This window comes from Chelonia mydas, chromosome 2, assembly GCF_015237465.2.
Source record: "Chelonia mydas isolate rCheMyd1 chromosome 2, rCheMyd1.pri.v2, whole genome shotgun sequence".
Lineage (NCBI taxonomy): Eukaryota > Metazoa > Chordata > Testudines > Cheloniidae > Chelonia > Chelonia mydas.
Window position 1 is genome coordinate 1288417 of NC_057850.1, and position 17877 is coordinate 1306293.

Genomic DNA, 17877 nt, shown 5'->3' on the forward strand with positions numbered 1-17877 from the left:
CCTGCTGCTGGGCATGGGGCTTAGTGGCCAGAGGCGCCAAGGACACTCGGACACAGCGCCAGGAGCAGCTCAGGCACTAGGGGGCGGGCAGAGCTCCTGAGCCACAGCCCCCAGCCCTGCGCCCCACGGCAGGGAGGGCGGGCTACAACACCGTGCCCAGGGCTGGTATTTGGTATCCAGGACAAACAGCCTCCCCCCATGGGATGCAAACAGACGCTGGTGCTAAAAATACCCCCACGTGGGGTGGGGCTCTGCAGACGTCATAGGGCAGCTCCCCCATGGCTCCAGGGACATATACTGCAAGAGGCTGGGCTCACCCCACCCAGCCCCCCACACTCCCAGACACACCCAGGCTGTGGCTGCTGGCGGGGGGTGGGGGGGGTGATTAACCCTGACTGAGCCAGGCGGGAGCCCAGGCAGTGTCGGGAGCAGGGCTGAGCAGAGAACCCAGGAGTCCTGAGCACAGACCAGGCTGCCTGAGAGGAGGCCGTCACAGGCCAAGGCTGGACGCCCAGCCCCTTCTGCTGTGGGGTCCGTCCCAGGCGGCCTGCAGTCCCCATGAGGGCCGGGGACGGGGGGCACAGACATGAGCCCCGTCCCGCTCCAGGACTCTGCCAAAGCCCCTCCGAGATGACAGGCCCTGGCAGGTGCGACCTTGGCCTGGAGGGTGGCGCGAGACGCCCTCTGAGCAGGCGTGGCCCTGTGCCCGGGACGTCGGCCCCTGTTCTGCCCGGGAACAGGCCCCCGCCTGCCGTCACGGTGCCCGGGGGGATTCCTGGGGAGGCGGAGCCCCTCGTGGTGCTGCCGGGGGACGGATCCCCCCCCGCTCCCCCCCCAGCGCAGCGGCAGCTGCCCCCCCAGCCCCCCCGTGCAAGGGGGCAGCACCAGCCTGTGGTTTCCTGAGCACTGGTGCGTGGGCCCTCAGAGCGGCTGCTGCCATGGCAACGTGGGCCAGCGCCCGCCACCAGATGAGGCAGCGTGACATCCCGGAACGCCCTGCACGGATTCCACGGAAACCGCAGCCAGCGCCCTGGAAACGGCGGGGGGGTGGGGGGGGATCCGGCACCAGCTAGTTCCCTTGCTGGCTAATGCAGCCCCCAGGGCCGCAGCAGGCACCCGGGGCAGGGCACGCGCCACCACAGGGCGGCTCAGCACTCCCGGCACCCAGCGGCAGCCCGAGGTGCCTGGCTCCGGCCCCATCCCCAGAGCCTGCAACCAGTCAGAGGGAGAGCTATGGGGCAGGGCGGGGGCCCACTCTCAGTGCACAAGGGCTCAGCTACGGGGAAGGGAAGCCAGGAACCCTCAGCTCCCGTCCAGCGTCATCCCCCCAAGCTACCCCCGAGGGACCCACTGCCCAGGGGGTCTGGAGGAAGAGGGGGCGCAATGGGGATCCCACCATTTCTGCCAGGAGGAAGCAGACTCCAGCCTCTGGGGCGGTGTTTGTACGACTCACAGCGACCCCGCCCCGTCCCAGCCCTGCCCAGTGTACTGTAAACACCAGGACACTGGCACAAAGGTGCAGGGGAGAAAGGAAGACGCCATGGGGGGGCAGCCCTAGAGTAACCAGGGGGCTTGGCAGGATGGCCCCCATGCTGGAGCTGCCAGGGCAGTGGACAGAGAAGACAAAAGCTGCAGGGGGGAGGGGAACTGTTCTGAGAACCAGCATCAGTTTCATATAAAAATAACCTCGGCAGCGCAGCCCTCCTGCCAGCCTCAACAGCTGGGACTCGGGAACCCGCGCGGCAGCTGGAGACGCCAGGGGCTGCTTGTGAACACCTACACCCCACCCCCTCCCGCGGGCAGGCCGGAGCCAGGGAGCTGCAGCTCGCAGGGTCCCCAGAGACAGTCCCCAGAGCCTGCAGCCCGTCCCCCAGCCAGCCTCACCCTGAGCGCCCTGCCAGCAAGCCACCCCCCCGCATCTCCTCCCCTATTGACACAGCTGCCCCAGAATCGCAGCCCTCAACCCTGTCTGTCACCAAAGGCCTCCAGCGCCCAGCCCTGCAGCAAGCGGGCCCTGGGCAGCCGCCAAAGCCAGCCCAGCAATGCAGGGGCAGCGAGGCAGGCCAGCCCGACACCAGTCCAGCAATGCCCAGCCCCACAGACATCCAGCCGGGGAAGCATCTGCCAACGAGATCCCCAAGCTCAGCCGGACACCCCGCCTGGTCCCCCCTCTGGGCAGCATCCCCCTGCTCGCCCGCACCCCACAGGCTCAGCTGAAGGGAGAATTCGCCAGGGAGTCCCCCCTTCTGAGCAGAGGAGGCAAAGCCACTCTAGGGACAGAGGCCTCTTGCTGCCTTTGAGCCGGAGCCACCTGATCCCCAGCTCACCCAGGCCGAAAGGGGCCCTGGACAGGGCCCAGAGCGATGGGGGGAGTCCTGGGCCCAGCCACCCCCATCACATCACACACTCTGTACACCCAGCAGCTGCCACGGAGTGACCTCTGGGGAGGACAGCGGGCAGGGCAGAGCCCCAGACCGGCGCAGCGCTGCAGTTGGGGCTGCTGATCTAGAGTCAACCTGAGCACAGCCCCTCGGCCCTGGGCTTGGCCCTGAGCACAGCCCCTCGGCCCTGGGCTTGGCCCTGAGCACAGCCCCTCGGCCCTGGGCTTGGCCCTGAGCACAGACCGCGTTCCCTCCCCCCGCAGAAAAGCCCTGGCATTTAAGAGCTCCGTGGGAAAGCCCGTCTGGCTGGGGCAGCGGGACCAGGCGTGCGGACCGGGGGTCTGCGCATCTCCAAGGTGATGCCGCAGATCCTGAGCCAGCTGCTGCCCCACCCGGTTTACTCCCAAAGCCCAACAACGCCAGGACAACGGTCCCCAGCCGGTTCCCGGCTTGGCACCAGCCTCTCCAGGGACCACAGCATCCCCGGGGCTCTGCAGCCTCTTCCCTTCCCTGGGTGCCCTGCACTGCCCTGGCACCAGCTCCCCGCACACCCAGCCAGCACCGCCGCCTACGCCCCAGCCCCACGCTGCCGCTGGCACAGATCCAGACACGGGCCCGGTCCGCCGCCCGCACCGCAGGAGGAGTCAGCACCGGGGCTGCCTCTGCCCGCTCAGCCTGGCACGACACAGCTGCGGAGAAGCCGTTCGAAATGAGATCCGAGCCCTCGCAGGGCAAAGGCAAGAGCCCGCGCTGCTCTGGGGAAACTGAGGCCTAGGGAAGGAAATGACCCACCGTGGTCACAGAACAAGCCGGGACAGAGCCGGGAGAGAACCCAGGAGTCCCGGTCCCAGGGCCCCGACCCGCTGCCTCCCCCGGCCCCAGCCGGGAGAGGACCCAGGAGTCCGGCGGTGACGCAGGGGTTAAGCCGGCGCACACGTGCCCGTGTTTGGAGGGGAGGGGGCGGGCGGGGGAAGCGGCCGCCCACAGCCCGGCCCCGCCCGGCCCGGCCCGGCTCGGCTCGGCTCGGCCCGGCCGCTCTCACCTGGGGCGCGGCGCTGCCAGCGCCAGGCCAGCAGCAGCGCCAGCCCGTGCGCCCCGGCCACCAGCCAGGGGAAGGGGCCGGCGGGGGCGTCCATGGCCGCGGGGCGAGCTCCGGCTGCGGCTCCCTGCGCCCGCCCGGCCGGCCACGGACCCTGCCCGGCCTCCTCCTGGCCCGGCCCCCTGCGCCGGCCCGCCCCGCCCCGCGGCTCGGCCCGCCCCGCGGCGCCCGGGTCCGCCCCACGGGACCCCCCGCCCGCCCGGGGACCAGCGCCGCCCCGGCCAGGACCCCCCGCCCCACGGGACCCCCCCGCCCGCCCGGGGACCAGCGCCGCCCCGGCCAGGACCCCCCGCCCCACGGGACCCCCAGCCCGCCCGGGGACCAGCGCCGCCCCGGCCAGGACCCCCCGCCCCACGGGACCCCCAGCCCGCCCGGGGACCAGCGCCGCCCCGGCCAGGACCCCCCGCCCCACGGGACCCCCCGCCCGCCCGGGGACCAGCGCCGCCCCGGCCAGGACCCCCCGCCCCACGGGACCCCCCGCCCGCCCGGGGACCAGCGCCGCCCCGGCCAGGACCCCCCGCCCCACGGGACCCCCCGCCCGCCCGGGGACCAGCGCCGCCCCGGCCAGGACCCCCCGCCGAGACCCCCAGCGTCCCCCCCGTCCCGCGCGGACCCTCACAGAGACCAGCGCCCCCCACGGGGACCCCTCTGGGGGACCAGCACCCACCCTCCCCCAGCCAGAACCCCCTGCCCTGAAGGGAGCCAGCACCCCGCACCCTCCAGGGGGAGCCCCCCACCCCACCTGGGACCCTCTCTGTGCCCTCATGGGGACCAGGACCCCACCCTGTCTGGGACCACTCGGCCCGGAGCCCAGCACCCCCCACCCTAATGCTACCTCTTACAGGGCACCCCCTGCGCCCCACAGCTCACCCCCCATGGGCCCATCCCCTTCACTGCGCACGCTGGCCCACACCAGATCCAGCTGAACCGGCCCCCCAGCCCCGGACGGTGCAGGGCCCTGCCAGAGCTAGGAACAAAGATTGCCCCCCCCCCCCCGCCCCTCGCCACCAGCACCAGCTCCCCCCAGGGGCAGGTATGGGCACCCTGCTGCCCCTCCGCCAGCCCCAGCTGCCCCACAGCTCAGCACCCATCACTCACAGCAGGCATCAGCAGGGGGCTTTTTATAGCCCAAACTGCTGTGGTGGAAATAGCCCAGCCGGCGCCTAGGAGCCAGGCACACGCGTGGGCGAGGCACTGGGCCCCTACCTGGCACGATCTTCATGGGGAGGCAGCGTCTCCACGGCCCGGGACGGGGCAGAGGGGGCAGGAGCCGGCCGCACAGAGCCCACACGCAGGCTGCAGAGCCCCCGCTGCAGTGCCGCCAGCCCTGTGCCCATGGGGAAGGGGAGGGAGCAGCGGGGATATAAATATCTCCGCACAACCTGTCATGCCTCCCGAGTTAGAACATGACATGGCAGGCTGGAGGAGGGGCCGGCTGCAGCCCCCCAGAGCCCCCTGGCTGGAGATCTCCCGCCCCGCAGGCCCAGGCTCCGCCGCCCAAGAGATGGGAAACAGGGGCTCTGCCAGGGCCTGCGGCAGGCCTGCCCCACCTAGGCCCCTCCCTGGGGGTCTGTCCCACCCCGCGTTTGTCCTGTCACAGCGCTCGCCCGGCTGGCCTGTGCCCGTACCCGCCAGGCAGCCGCATCAGACAAGCTCTTGGCAGGCCAAAGGGGTCCCGGTGCAGCATTAGCTGGCAAAGCCAGAAATAGGGGCCTTGGGGCCAGCACCATCCCGACCTGCGCTGGCACCTGCCTGGGGCAGAACGTCACAGGCATGGCCGGCCCCACCCCCTGCACACAGGTAGCCCCGTGGCACAGGGCTCTGGGTCCTGTCTACAGTGCCCTCCCCACGGCGGGTACTCAACACCGGGATCCCACCCCCTTCCCAGTGCTGCCAGCCCCACACAGCACGGGGGGTCCCGGCCAGGCCTGCAGTCCGGGTCGCTGGGGTTGGAGTGTAAGTGCTAGGGGAGGGCAGGACAGAGCCCCAGGGGAAGGCAGACCTTGCAGGGTTCACTGCTTTGTTACCTCCCCACAGCAAACAGCCCCAAGGCCCCAGGCCTAGTGCCCGAGCAGGGGAGCGGCTAGCCTCCGGGCAGGTGAGGGGGTGGTGGGGATCTCGGGAGGATGCTGGCACAGCAGGTGCAAGGCCAATGCCTGCCCAGTCCGGGCACGGGGATGGCAGCTCTAGGGCTCATCCCACAGCAGCATCTCCCTGGCGGACCATCCTGCCTGACCCCACCCTGGGGCACTCATCAGCGCATGGTGTCAGCAGATGCCTCCATCCCTGAAGTGCCCTGAGCCCACCCACACCCTCCGGATCCACGTCCACGGCCCCAGGCACGGCTCAGCCGATCCCAGCGGCTGCGCTCCTGCCAGGGGCCGGACAGCTCGGAGCAGCGCCTGCTTTGACCTTCCTTCCCGCGAGGCTCAGCCAAGACAGCACCTCTGACCCCCTCCTGGTACCTCCCCTGCTGCCCCTAGGCCCAGCCGCCACTGGGTGACCAGAGCCACCTGGATGGGCAGGCCCCCCAGGAACACACCGGCCTCCAGCTGGGGGACCCAGCACATGCAGGGGCAGGGCATTAACTGCTGTGCCCGCCCAACGTCACACCGCCGCCCAGTGCCACCCACGGCCCCTGCCCCCCAGCCGCCGGGCTCGGACCCTGCAGGGCCCCCCCCAGCCGGCCGCGGCGCGGGCTCAGGGCATGACGCCGCAACGGCCCCCCTCTGAGCCCTTCTCCCCGCGGAAACAGCGCAGACTGCGCTCGACACCACCTGCCTCCTGCACAGGGGCTGGACGCGCAGGGCCAGGCGGGGGCGCTGCCAGCAAGCCCTGCACCAGGTGACCGGAGCAGGGGCAGGACCCCAATGCCCTAGAGTCCAATCCAGCTGAGCACCAAACTCCAGCCCAGGGTTTCACTGCAACTGACTCACCAGAGGACAAGAGAAGAACCGGAACTGGATCCCTCGGTCCCCGGAACAGGCTCTGGGAAGAGCCTCAAGTTGCAGAGCCAGATCCTGACAGTCAGAGTCACAGGGTCAGGGCTGCTGCAGAGCCTGCGCTGGGGGGCAGGAGCTGGGGGGTGCTGCCCCGCCCCCGCCCCTGCCCGTCCTGGGTCAGAGCAATTCCTTCCACCCAGCCCAAAGCCACAGACAGGTCAGGCCCATCACCGGGAGCCCAGTCAGACGGCGGGAGGGGGGGCAGGGGGGCCAGGGCCCATCCCCATTCACAGCCCCCCACCAGGGCACTTGTACTGTGCCACTCGGGGCAGGGGCTCTGCCAGCCCCACTCCCTTCACACCTGGGCCCTCCACGGGGGCAGGGCTGTGGCACCCGCCCACCCCAGCCCCAGCACTTTGCAAGGCCGGGGGGGGGGGGGGCCTGCTGGGACAGGCAGGGAGAGACCAACGCAGCCAGGATGAGCTTGGACTGAGGCCCAGGGGGCGTAGGCTGGGGGCAGGGCAGGGCCCCCTCTCCCCAGGCTCCTACCTTGGCCCTGCTGGATGAGGTCTTCCATGAAATACCTGCCATCCTCCCAGTCCATGGCTCTGGCTGCGACCAGGCAGACCCCGGCGCAGCTGCTCGGGCTCCCGCTCAGCTCGGAAGCGGGAGCAGCTCCTCACACACCCTCCTGCCAGAGCGAGTCCCAGCAGCGCCGGGAGCTCAGCGCCTGTCTCGCAGGATGCACCAGGGGCTCGGCCTCCCCTCCTCTTCCTCTTGCCAAAGCCTGGCAGCCGGGAGCCCACCCGCAGTCTCCCGCCCCAGCCTTCCAAATGTACTCCAGCTGCTGCGAGAGGAGCGGCCAGGATTCCTGCGGCAATCGGCAATTCAGCCCCTCTGCTCCGGCCCAGCGGCCTGGGGAACGCGGGCTACGGGCCGCAGGGGGCTTTCACATGCCCAGCTCCGGCGCCTGTGTCGGGCTGGGGGGCCTCGGCCTGCTGCGGCTCCAGCCAGGGCAGCGCGTGGGAATTACAGCACCTGGAGCAACCCGCTGAGGACCCGGCTGCTACGGGCCTGGGGCAGCTGGGCACAGCGGGCGCTCACCCCCCAGCGCTGGGCAGAGGTGTTGATGAGGGCTGGAGCCGGTGGTTTGGCCCCCTTCCAGGGGACTCCACCCTGGGGCAGCGCCCGCCCGAGCTGTCCTGGAGCTCTCCGTGCCAAGCCTGGCGCTTTGCCCTCTCCCCACCTGACCCCAGAGCCCTCTGGCCCTGGACCCACCCCGGGGTCTCAGCAAGGAGCGGACCCTGGGGCCCTGGCTCTCGCGCTGAACCCCCTCCGCTCCATGAAAACAGGGCTGGAGGGTCCCAGACGCCGGAGACCCTCTCCCACCCCTGCAAAGGCCGGGCTATGGGAGAGCATGAAGGAGCCCCCTGCCCTGCGTGGCCCCCGGAGAAGGCCAGCTCTAGCCCCGCTCTCACCCCTCCCCCATCAGGGAGATGGGCTGCGGGTAGAGACCCAGCTGCCCTCCCCCGGCAACCTTCCCACCCAGCGCGCCCGCCTGCACAGTGCCAGGCGAAGGGCTAACAGCACAGCCATGGGGGGGCAGGGCCATGGGTCAGCACTGAGGGCCGTGGACAGAGCCGTGGGGCGAGGGGTGGACCCAGGGCCGTGGGGCAGGACAGAGAGCTGGGGGCGAGGGGTGGAGCCCTGGGCCGTGGGCAGAGCCGAGGGGCGGAGCCCAGGCCTGTGGGGCAGGACAGCGCGGGGGGGGGGGGCTCAGCCCCGCCTGGGGAGCGGCTCAGCGTGGCGGGGAAGACGCCTGCGCCGGCAGCTGTTGGACAATGAGCCCATTGTCCCTGCAGAGCAGCTGCGGGGCAGGGCGGGGCGCTACCTGCCAGAGCCGGGGCAGGGCCGGGTGGGGAGCAGCAGGCCCAGCTGACCCGCCCAGCCCCCCCCGCAGGACATGGGGGCCAGGCTGGCCTGGCAGGGAGCCGGGAGCCCCAGGCCACAGCCCAGGAGCTGCGGCTGACTCAGGCCCCAGGAACAGGCCAGCGCCGCGCGTTTCCTGGTGGAAACTTGGAGCCGAGGTGCTCGGCCAGCAGCAAGGCTGAGTCACCCCACATGCAGCAGGGCCGGGGCCTCGGGGAGGGCAAGAGGGGGATGGGGCAGCAGGACACCAGCCCCCTCCTCCAGCGACCTGCTGCCACGTCTCCACGGGTCCCCCTGGGCTCCGCTGCGTGGCCAGGGGATCGCGGGCGGGCACGGGGCAGAGCAGCAGGTGGCTGGGAGCAGGCTGTAGGGGGTGGGGGGCAACTGGGGAGGGACCTGGGATCACCCCCCCACACACACACACCTTTGGGCGCAGGCCCATAGCCCAGCCCCTCCCGCCGCACAGGCTGTCCGGCCATCGGGGCCCGTCCAGAGAGCTGGGGGCCTGCCCTGGGCCCCGCACTCGGACGTGGGCTCTGGTCTCCAGCGCCCGCAGCGGCCACACCAGCCTGGTCAGGGCGCCGCAGACGAGGCTCCGGGCGGGCAGGGACGAGCCCCAGGTGGTGCAAACGTGCCGCTCACCCCCCCCACTGCAGCCCCTGGCTGGCAGATGCCCACCCTGAGAAGCGAACACCCCTCTCCTGCCCCTCCTCCGTCCCCTGAAGGCCCTTGTCCCCCATGGCCTCTGCCCCCTCCCCTCCCACCACAGGGCTGGGAGCTGGCTGGACGGGAGCCGGGGCGGGGGGGCGGAGGGGGGTGCAGCTAGCCCACACGACGGGCCCTACACAGGGAGGGCAGCCTGCCCCATGCGCCCACAGGGCAGTGCCAGGGGCAGGTGCCGGCTGGGTGGGGCGGGAGCCCCAGCATGAGGACAGGCAGGACTAGCAGGCACCGGCCAGCACTGACCCTGCCCCGGAGCAGCACCCTCGCTGGCTGGTCCGATGCCCGTGCCCCCTCCTGCAGACCGGCTGTGGCATTAGCCCACCAGCCCAGACAGGCTGCACACCTGGCAAGCCACCGGCCCCGGCCCATCCCCCAGCCACTCCGCACAGGCTCCTGGCTTGGGGCCCCTACCCGGCGTGAGCCTGGCCCCCCACAGGCCGAGGGCGCAGTCTCAGGGAGCAGTCCCTGGGCAGGGACCCACTGCTGGGAGGGGCACAACCCGCAGCCCATGCTGCGTGACCCCCGCTGCCCAAACGCCCGACGGGACGGAGGCCGGACAAAGCCTCTGACCCACAACCGCCACAGGACCTGGGCCTGGGGGCACCCCTAGGGCTCTCCCCAGACGCTGCCTGCAGCAGGCCCCACAGGCGGAGAGTCGGGGTCCCTCTCCCTGGGGCCGCCTCTGACCTTGGCAGCAGACCGCAACAGCCGGAGGACGACGGGGAAACGATGGCCAAGGACAGCACGGGGCCCTGCACCTGTTGGCAAGCCAGGCCCGACTGGGGGGCTGGGCGCGTGGGAGGCCCGCCTGCTGTCCATCGGGGCAAGCCAGAGCTCCCGCCTCGCACAGACTGGCTGGGAAAGGGTTAAGGGCAGCCCCGGGTCTGGCCAAGGCAGGCACCATGCCCACCGCTCTGCCAAGCCCCGCCCCCCCGCGGCATTCAGACACCCCCCAGGGCCCAGCGGAGGGTGACCCCCCCTCCCCAGGAGAGGCCACGGCCATGCCCCCTCCCCCCAGCATCACTGGCTCGAACAGAGCCGGCGCCAGCTCTCCAGCTGCCGGCTCCCCCGCACCCGAATGAATGAACACAGCTGCCCCGGCCGCCCAGCGCTGCTCCCTCCGGGGGGCAGGACCCGCCCCCACACGCCCCCCCTCCCCCCCCAGAGCACGCTGCCCCCTCCGGCGAGGGGTGGGTCGCTAACCTGGGGCAGGGCTGGGTCCCGGGGCCGGCCTGGACACTCCCCCCGCCGAGGCGGCCTCCACGTGCTGCTCCCGGGTCTCCTCTCTCCTGCGGTACGCCTGGCGCGAGCCCCCGCCCTCCTCGCCGCCCGCCTGGCGTTTGGGGGGGCAGCTGGCCAGGCCCGGGACCGTCTGCGCCCGGGGGCCCGCCGCGGGGCGCCGAGCGGCCATGTCCGCGGGGCGGCGGGCGCGCTGCAGGGAGGCGGGCACGATCTCGGGCGGCAGGTGCAGGTGCTGGCGCAGGTGGGCGACGCCCTCGTTGGTCAGGTACCAGTAGCAGTGGCGCCAGGCGAAGGTCTCGCGCACCAGGCCCCGCGACCGGAGCGAGCCCATGGCCCGCATCACCTGCAGGTGGGTGACGCCGGGCAGCTGCGGGTGGAAGCTCTGCGGCCGCTTGTCCTTCTTGGCCACCATCACGCCCTCGCGGAAGAGCAGCTCGTAGATGGCCTGCAGCCGCTCCAGCGGCATCAGCATCCCTGCCACCATGGCGGGCGGGGCGCGGGGCGCGGGGCACGGCGCGGGGAGCCCTCTCGGCAGAGGCAGCCGGAGCAGCCTCCCTCCCGGCCTGGCTCAGACCGAGCAGCCGGAGCAGCCGCGCGCTGGCGAGTGACAGCAGCTCCACCCCCGCTCAGGCACGGGGGGGCATGCCCGCTCACTCCCTGGCTGTGACACACACGCGGATATGGGCATGGGGGGGGCGCGGACCCAGCAGCCCCTCCCGGGCACCGCACACCCTCCTGACCACAGGGCGGGGGGAGGGGGGAGAAGAGAAGAGAGGAAGCCGCCAGATTTGCCGGCTCTGCTCTGGCCAGGAGTTTCATCACAGTTTCCCCTCCAGTTTCCCACAAGTGGGGCGGGGTGAGGGGAGCGTGGGGCTGGGGGAGAGGGGGCGGGCAGGCACCCAGCGCTTTGCTTTCCACTGCACACAACTGCAAAGGCGAACGGGTCAGACGGGTCCGGCCGGGAACGTGGGGATCCGGCCAGGGGCCAGTTCCCCACGCGGCGAGGGGCAGAGCCTGGGCACAAGGGCATGGGGCCAGCGGGGCTGGACGTGAGAGGCCAGGCTGCATTTCCACGCCCAGGGCAGCCTGTCTGGTTCTGGGCCCCGTGGGCTCCAGCCGGCTGGCCCCGGCCCCGCCCCCCAGCAGGCACATCCCAGTCATTCCTGGCCCCCTGCCCGGGAGGCCAGGAAAGGAGGGCGTTGGCCGGCTTTAACCATTTCCATGCCAGCCCGTTTCATGTGGGAGAGGAGTTGCTCTCTGGGGCTGACAGGCCAGGAAACAGCACCCGGGCTGTGGGGCCCAGACTGACCAAGTCCCCCAGCCAGTGCTCACAGCACCCCACTAGCCACACAGCCCCCTGGAGGAGTCACCACTGCACTGAGGGGAAACTGAGGCACCGGGCGGGGACAGGACCTGCCCAGCAGCACACAGCAGGCCAGAGCCAGAAACAGAATCCTGGTGCCCAGCCCCTGCTCTAGCTGCTAGGCTCCACTCCCTGCCTGCAGCCGAGCACACAGCCGGCCGCCCTGGAGCAAAGGGGGCAAAGCGCCCCAAGCCCGGCTCAGCACCCTGGGGAGACACCTCGCGAGCAGCCAGCCGGTCACCGGGGTGGTTACGTGGCCCAGCCCTAGAGCCAGCACCCAGGGCCTCCTGGCCCACAAGGCAAAGGTTCTGCACCCCCATCTACCCTGCCCCGCCCCAGTCTATGCCTGGGGGACACGGGAAGTGCCAATCTCTGCGCAGAGCAGTTCGGACGCCCCTTTGTGGAGGCCCCACTGGCAGCACCAGACCCCCTCCCGCTGCAATGCTGGGCCGGACCCCATGGTGTGGGGGGGGGGAAGAGGTCAGCTGCCAGGGCCCCAGCCCTCCCGGGGCACCACACCGGGACCAGCCCCTGACGGAGAGCACTGCCCCGCACCCCCAGGCTCCAGCCCCATCAGCCGGGCAGCTGAGACACAGGGTCTACACCGGTCCTGGCCACACAGAGCGGAGGAGTCGCCTACCCCCCCAGACCCAGTAACCTCCCTCCCCCCGACCTACTCCTACAGACCCAGTAACCCCCCCGACAGCTGTACACACCGATCCCCCCCACCTACCCTCCCAGACCCAGTAACCTCCCCGCCCCCGCACCCGACAGCTGGTCACACCGATCCCCCCCACCTACTCCTACAGACCCAGTAACCCCCCCGACAGCTGTACACACCGATCCCCCCCACCTACCCTCCCAGACCCAGTAACCTCCCCGCCCCCGCACCCGACAGCTGGTCACACCGATCCCCCCCACCTACTCCTACAGACCCAGTAACCCCCCGACAGCTGTACACACCGATCTCCCCACACCTACCCCCACAGACCCAGTAACCCCCCCGACACCTGGTCACACCGATCCCCCCCACCTATCCTCCCAGACCCAGTAACCTCCCCCCCCCCGACACCTGGTCACACCGATCCCCCCCACCTACTCCTACAGACCCAGTAACCCCCCCGACAGCTGTACACACCGATCTCCCCACACCTACCCCCACAGACCCAGTAACCCCCCCGACAGCTGTACACACCGATCCCCCCCACCTACCCTCCCAGACCCAGTAACCTCCCCGCCCCCGCACCCGACAGCTGGTCACACCGATCCCCCCCACCTACTCCTACAGACCCAGTAACCCCCCCCGAACAGTTGCTCACACCGATCTCCCCACACCTACCCCCACAGACCCAGTAACCTCCCCGCCCCCCCCACCCGACAGCTGGTCACACCGATCCCCCCCACCTACTCCTACAGACCCAGTAACCCCCCGACAGCTGTACACACCGATCCCCCCCACCTACCCTCCCAGACCCAGTAACCTCCCCGCCCCCCCACCCGACAGCTGGTCACACCGATCCCCCCCACCTACTCCTACAGACCCAGTAACCCCCCCGCCCCCCCACCCGACAGCTGGTCACACCGATCCCCCCCACCTACTCCTACAGACCCAGTAACCCCCCGACAGCTGTACACACCGATCTCCCCACACCTACCCCCACAGACCCAGTAACCCCCCCGACACCTGGTCACACCGATCCCCCCCACCTATCCTCCCAGACCCAGTAACCTCCCCCCCCCCGACACCTGGTCACACCGATCCCCCCCACCTACTCCTACAGACCCAGTAACCCCCCCGACAGCTGTACACACCGATCCCCCCCACCTACCCTCCCAGACCCAGTAACCTCCCCGCCCCCCCACCCGACAGCTGGTCACACCGATCCCCCCCACCTACTCCTACAGACCCAGTAACCCCCCGACAGCTGTACACACCGATCTCCCCACACCTACCCCCACAGACCCAGTAACCCCCCCGACACCTGGTCACACCGATCCCCCCCACCTATCCTCCCAGACCCAGTAACCCCCCCCCCCCCGACACCTGGTCACACCGATCCCCCCCACCTACTCCTACAGACCCAGTAACCCCCCTGACAGCTGTACACACCGATCCCCCCCACCTACCCTCCCAGACCCAGTAACCCCCCCAACACCTGATCACACCGATCCCCCCCACCTATCCTCCCAGACCCAGTAACCTCCCCCCCACGACACCTGGTCACACCGATCCCCCCCACCTACCCCACAGACCCAGTAACCCCCCGACAGCTGTACACACTGATCCCCCCCCACCTACCCCCACAGACCCAGTAACCCCCCCGACACCTGATCACACCGATCCCCCCCACCTACCCTCCCAGACCCAGTAACCCCCCCGACACCTGGTCACACCGATCCCCCCCACCTACTCCTACAGACCCAGTAACCTCCCCCCCCCCCCGACACCTGGTCACACCGATCCCCCCCACCTACCCCACAGACCCAGTAACCCCCCCGACAGCTGTACACACTGATCCCCCCCCACCTACCCCCACAGACCCAGTAACCTCCCCGCCCCCCCCACCCGACAGCTGGTCACACCGATCCCCCCCACCTACTCCTACAGACCCAGTAACCCCCCGACAGCTGTACACACCGATCTCCCCACACCTACCCCCACAGACCCAGTAACCCCCCCGACACCTGGTCACACCGATCCCCCCCACCTATCCTCCCAGACCCAGTAACCTCCCCCCCCCCCGACACCTGGTCACACCGATCCCCCCCACCTACTCCTACAGACCCAGTAACCCCCCTGACAGCTGTACACACCGATCCCCCCCACCTACCCTCCCAGACCCAGTAACCTCCCCGCCCCCCCCACCCGACAGCTGGTCACACCGATCCCCCCCACCTACTCCTACAGACCCAGTAACCCCCCGACAGCTGTACACACCGATCTCCCCACACCTACCCCCACAGACCCAGTAACCCCCCCAACACCTGGTCACACCGATCCCCCCCACCTATCCTCCCAGACCCAGTAACCTCCCCCCCCCCGACACCTGGTCACACCGATCCCCCCCACCTACTCCTACAGACCCAGTAACCCCCCCGACAGCTGTACACACTGATCCCCCCCACCTACCCCCACAGACCCAGTAACCTCCCCGCCCCCTCACCCGACAGCTGGTCACACCGATCCCCCCCACCTACCCCACAGACCCAGTAACCCCCCTGACAGCTGTACACACCGATCCCCCCCACCTACTCCTACAGACCCAGTAACCCCCCGACAGCTGGTCACACCGATCCGCCCCACCTACTCCTACAGACCCAGTAACCCCCCCGACAGCTCTACACACCGATCTCCCCACACCTACCCCCACAGACCCAGTAACCCCCCCGACAGCTGTACACACTGATCCCCCCACACTGATCCCCCACAAACCCAGTAACCCAACAGCTGTACATACTGCGACGAAGTGGGGATTCTCCCTTGTTATTTTGTTTGAGAGTCTTACAGTTTTGCATGAATGCTGTGTGTGCCTCAGTTTCCCTGTGTATTGTACCAATGTCTAGGTGGTGGGAATAAGCGTGTGAGACTTTTGCGGAGGCTGCTCCAGCTGCAGGTCACCCCTTCCTCACCTGAGACTCAGGAGGGGGATGCAACCAAGTGACTCTTGGCCCGGGAAGGAGACAAAGGCCGGAGGAGGAGCAAAGGGCAGGGCAGGGGTCAGGCAGCTGGAAGGGAGTCAGTCTTGGCTGGCTTGGGACTCAGGGGGAGAACCAAAGCCCCGTCTCTGCCCCCTGCCCCCGATGAACTTGGCTGAAAGTCACTGATTTCTGTGCTAACAAGTTCTGCCCCTGTGCTGTGTTCCTGTTGCCTAATAAACCTTCTGTTTTCTCGGCTGGCTGACAGTCACGTCTGACTGCGGAGTTGCGGGGCAGGACCCTCTGGTTTCCCCAGGACCCCACCTGGGCGGACTCGCTGTGGGAAGCGCACGGAGGGGCAGGGGATGCCGAATGCTCAGAGCATTGCCCCGGTGACTTCGTGACAACTGGTGGTGAAGGTGGGATAAACTGCACTCGGTGGACAGAGCATTCTGCAGTAAGCGACTGGGGAGCAGTAAAGCAAAGGGGGAATAGCGAGCTGGAGGCTCTGAGAGGTGCAGGTCCAGGAGGTGGAGGAGCCTTCGGCTTAACCCAGAGAGAGAGTGGACCCCCTGTCCCGGCGTCCCTGGGCGATGCTCTGGAACTGCTCCCCATGAAGCCAGGCAGGACTCTGGGGGAGTCTCCTTTCTGGGAGCAGCCTGTCTGCAGGACACACAGCTCACCCGGCTTCCACCTTCCTGGGTCTGACCTCGGAGCATTCAGCCTCCTCTGCCCCTCCGTGCGCTTCCCACAGCGAGTCCGCCCAGGTGGAGTCCTGGGGAAGCAGAGGGTCCTGCCCCCCAACTCCGCAGTCAGACGGGACTCTCAGCCAGCCAGTAAAACGGAAGGTTTATTAGACGACAGGAACATGGTCTAACACAGAGCTTGTAGGTACAGAGAACAGGACCCCTCAGCTGGGTCCATTTTGGGGGGCAGGGAGCCAGACAACCACGTCTGCCCTTCACTCCTCGTCCCCAGCCAGCCCCAAACTGAAACTCTCTCCAGCCCCTCCTCCTCTGGGCTTTGTCCCTTTCCCGGGCCAGGAGGTCACCGGATTCCCTTGTTCTCCAACCCTTTAGCTCTCACCTTGCAGGGGGGAAGGGTCCAGGCCATCAGTTGCCAGGAGACAGAGTGTCGGCCATTTATGTACCCTGGCCCTTTGCTCTGCAACAATCACACCCCTTTATCCCACCCCCTAGAGACTTGAGAAATGCATAGGGGAAACTGAGGCACCTTACAATATTCAGAGGAAACATTAAGAACAGTCCCACTTCGTCACACAAGGCCATAGAGCTGTTTAGCCAGATGGGTGGGGTGGTGGACAGACTTCCACTCCTGGTCCTGCCCTATATGTCTGCACAAAGTCTCCTGGGGTCAGGCCCCTCGGACCCCCAGTGGGAGCAGAAAGTGATGGTTAATGGGGAGACATTCCGGGGGTGGCGAGACCCGGGGACAGAGAGAACTGTTGTCAGGCCCTGGGTGGTGCAGCCCCACCAGATGCTGGGGGGCTGTGTGAGCTGGATGAGGGTTCCAGGGATGAAGCCCCTCGCCCTGCCTATGGCCCAGATCCCTGGGCAGACACAGGAGGGGTCGGGCTGGCTGGTCGTTGGGGTTCTCCAGATATCGGCTGCGAGACCCTGTTGTGGGGTGACTGTGTCTCTTTGGGACAGGATCCAGGCCCTGCTCCTGTAATGGCCAAGGGTTTGAATTTGAATCCAGGGAACCAATCGGCGGAGAGGGAAATGGTCAGTGAAAATGCAGATGACCTGGCTGGCAGGGGGGAGGAGCTGCTAGGCTCAGGCTACCTGCCTGCCTGTAACCAGACCCCTGGGGCTGGGTGGGACAGAGAGATGCTCCCTGCCCCCCTGCACACCGGGGAGGTGGCGCGCACTGGCTCTGATGCTGTGAGCAAAGCAGCGAGCTCGCTGCCCGGCAAAGCTGAGTGTGATGCAGCAGGGAGGGGGGAGTGTTGACCTGGGAATGTGGCAGGGGAGTTTAATTGGGGGTGGGACACCTGAGAGCCTGTAACCTGAGCCAGGAGGGGGATGGCGGAGGTAACACCTCGGCCAGAAAAACTGGATAAAGGCTGGAAGAGGAGCTGGGAGAAGCGGGGCGAGACACTGAAGGGGTTTTCAGTGGGGAGTTGGCTGGGGAAGAGGGGAGAGCCACAGAGAAGGGGGTCTAAGCTCTCTACCCCCCAGAAGGACCTGACTAAGGGGTCCTGTTTATGCCTGCAAGCTCTGGTTTGAACTGTGTTTCTGTCGTCTCTAATAAACCTTCTGTTCTACCGGCTGGTTGAGAGTCACGGGGGATGTGAATCGCAGGAAGCTGGGGTACAGGGCCCTGACTCCCCCACGCGTCGGATAACTGAGCCCAGGGGGATCGGAGACCCCAGCTGAGTGTGGGGAACCACAGCCAGGGCAGGACAGCTGACAACCAGGGCTGTCTTGTCCAGAGTGCAGAAGGCCTGGGACAAGGGTAAAGCAGCCTTGAGACACCTGCCTTTCATAGAGGAGCCTTTTCAGAAGGTGGCCCTGGGCTTGGTGTGGGATGGATGGGAGG

The 17877-nt window shown here is 68.7% G+C and overlaps 1 protein-coding gene across 17 annotated transcripts in view; it reads right to left on the bottom strand.

Annotated features, from left to right (window-relative positions):
* The window catches only part of PLEC (plectin), a 180879-nt gene that overhangs the window by 73809 nt on the left and 89193 nt on the right, over positions 1-17877 (bottom strand). For 4 of the 17 annotated variants that reach the window (XM_037891747.2, XM_043538892.1, XM_037891745.2 and 1 more), the window contains exon 1: positions 10278-10815. The exons of 9 other annotated variants lie outside the window; for them this stretch is intronic. In XM_037891747.2, coding sequence (XP_037747675.1) covers positions 10278-10800 — 523 coding nt within the window. In that variant the 5' untranslated portion in view covers positions 10801-10815. Of the gene's footprint in view, positions 1-3423; positions 3565-4686; positions 4718-10277; positions 10816-17877 lie in introns of those variants that run through there. 4 more of the 17 variants (XM_043538895.1, XM_037891756.2, XM_037891754.2 and 1 more) reach the window with 2 other exon arrangements.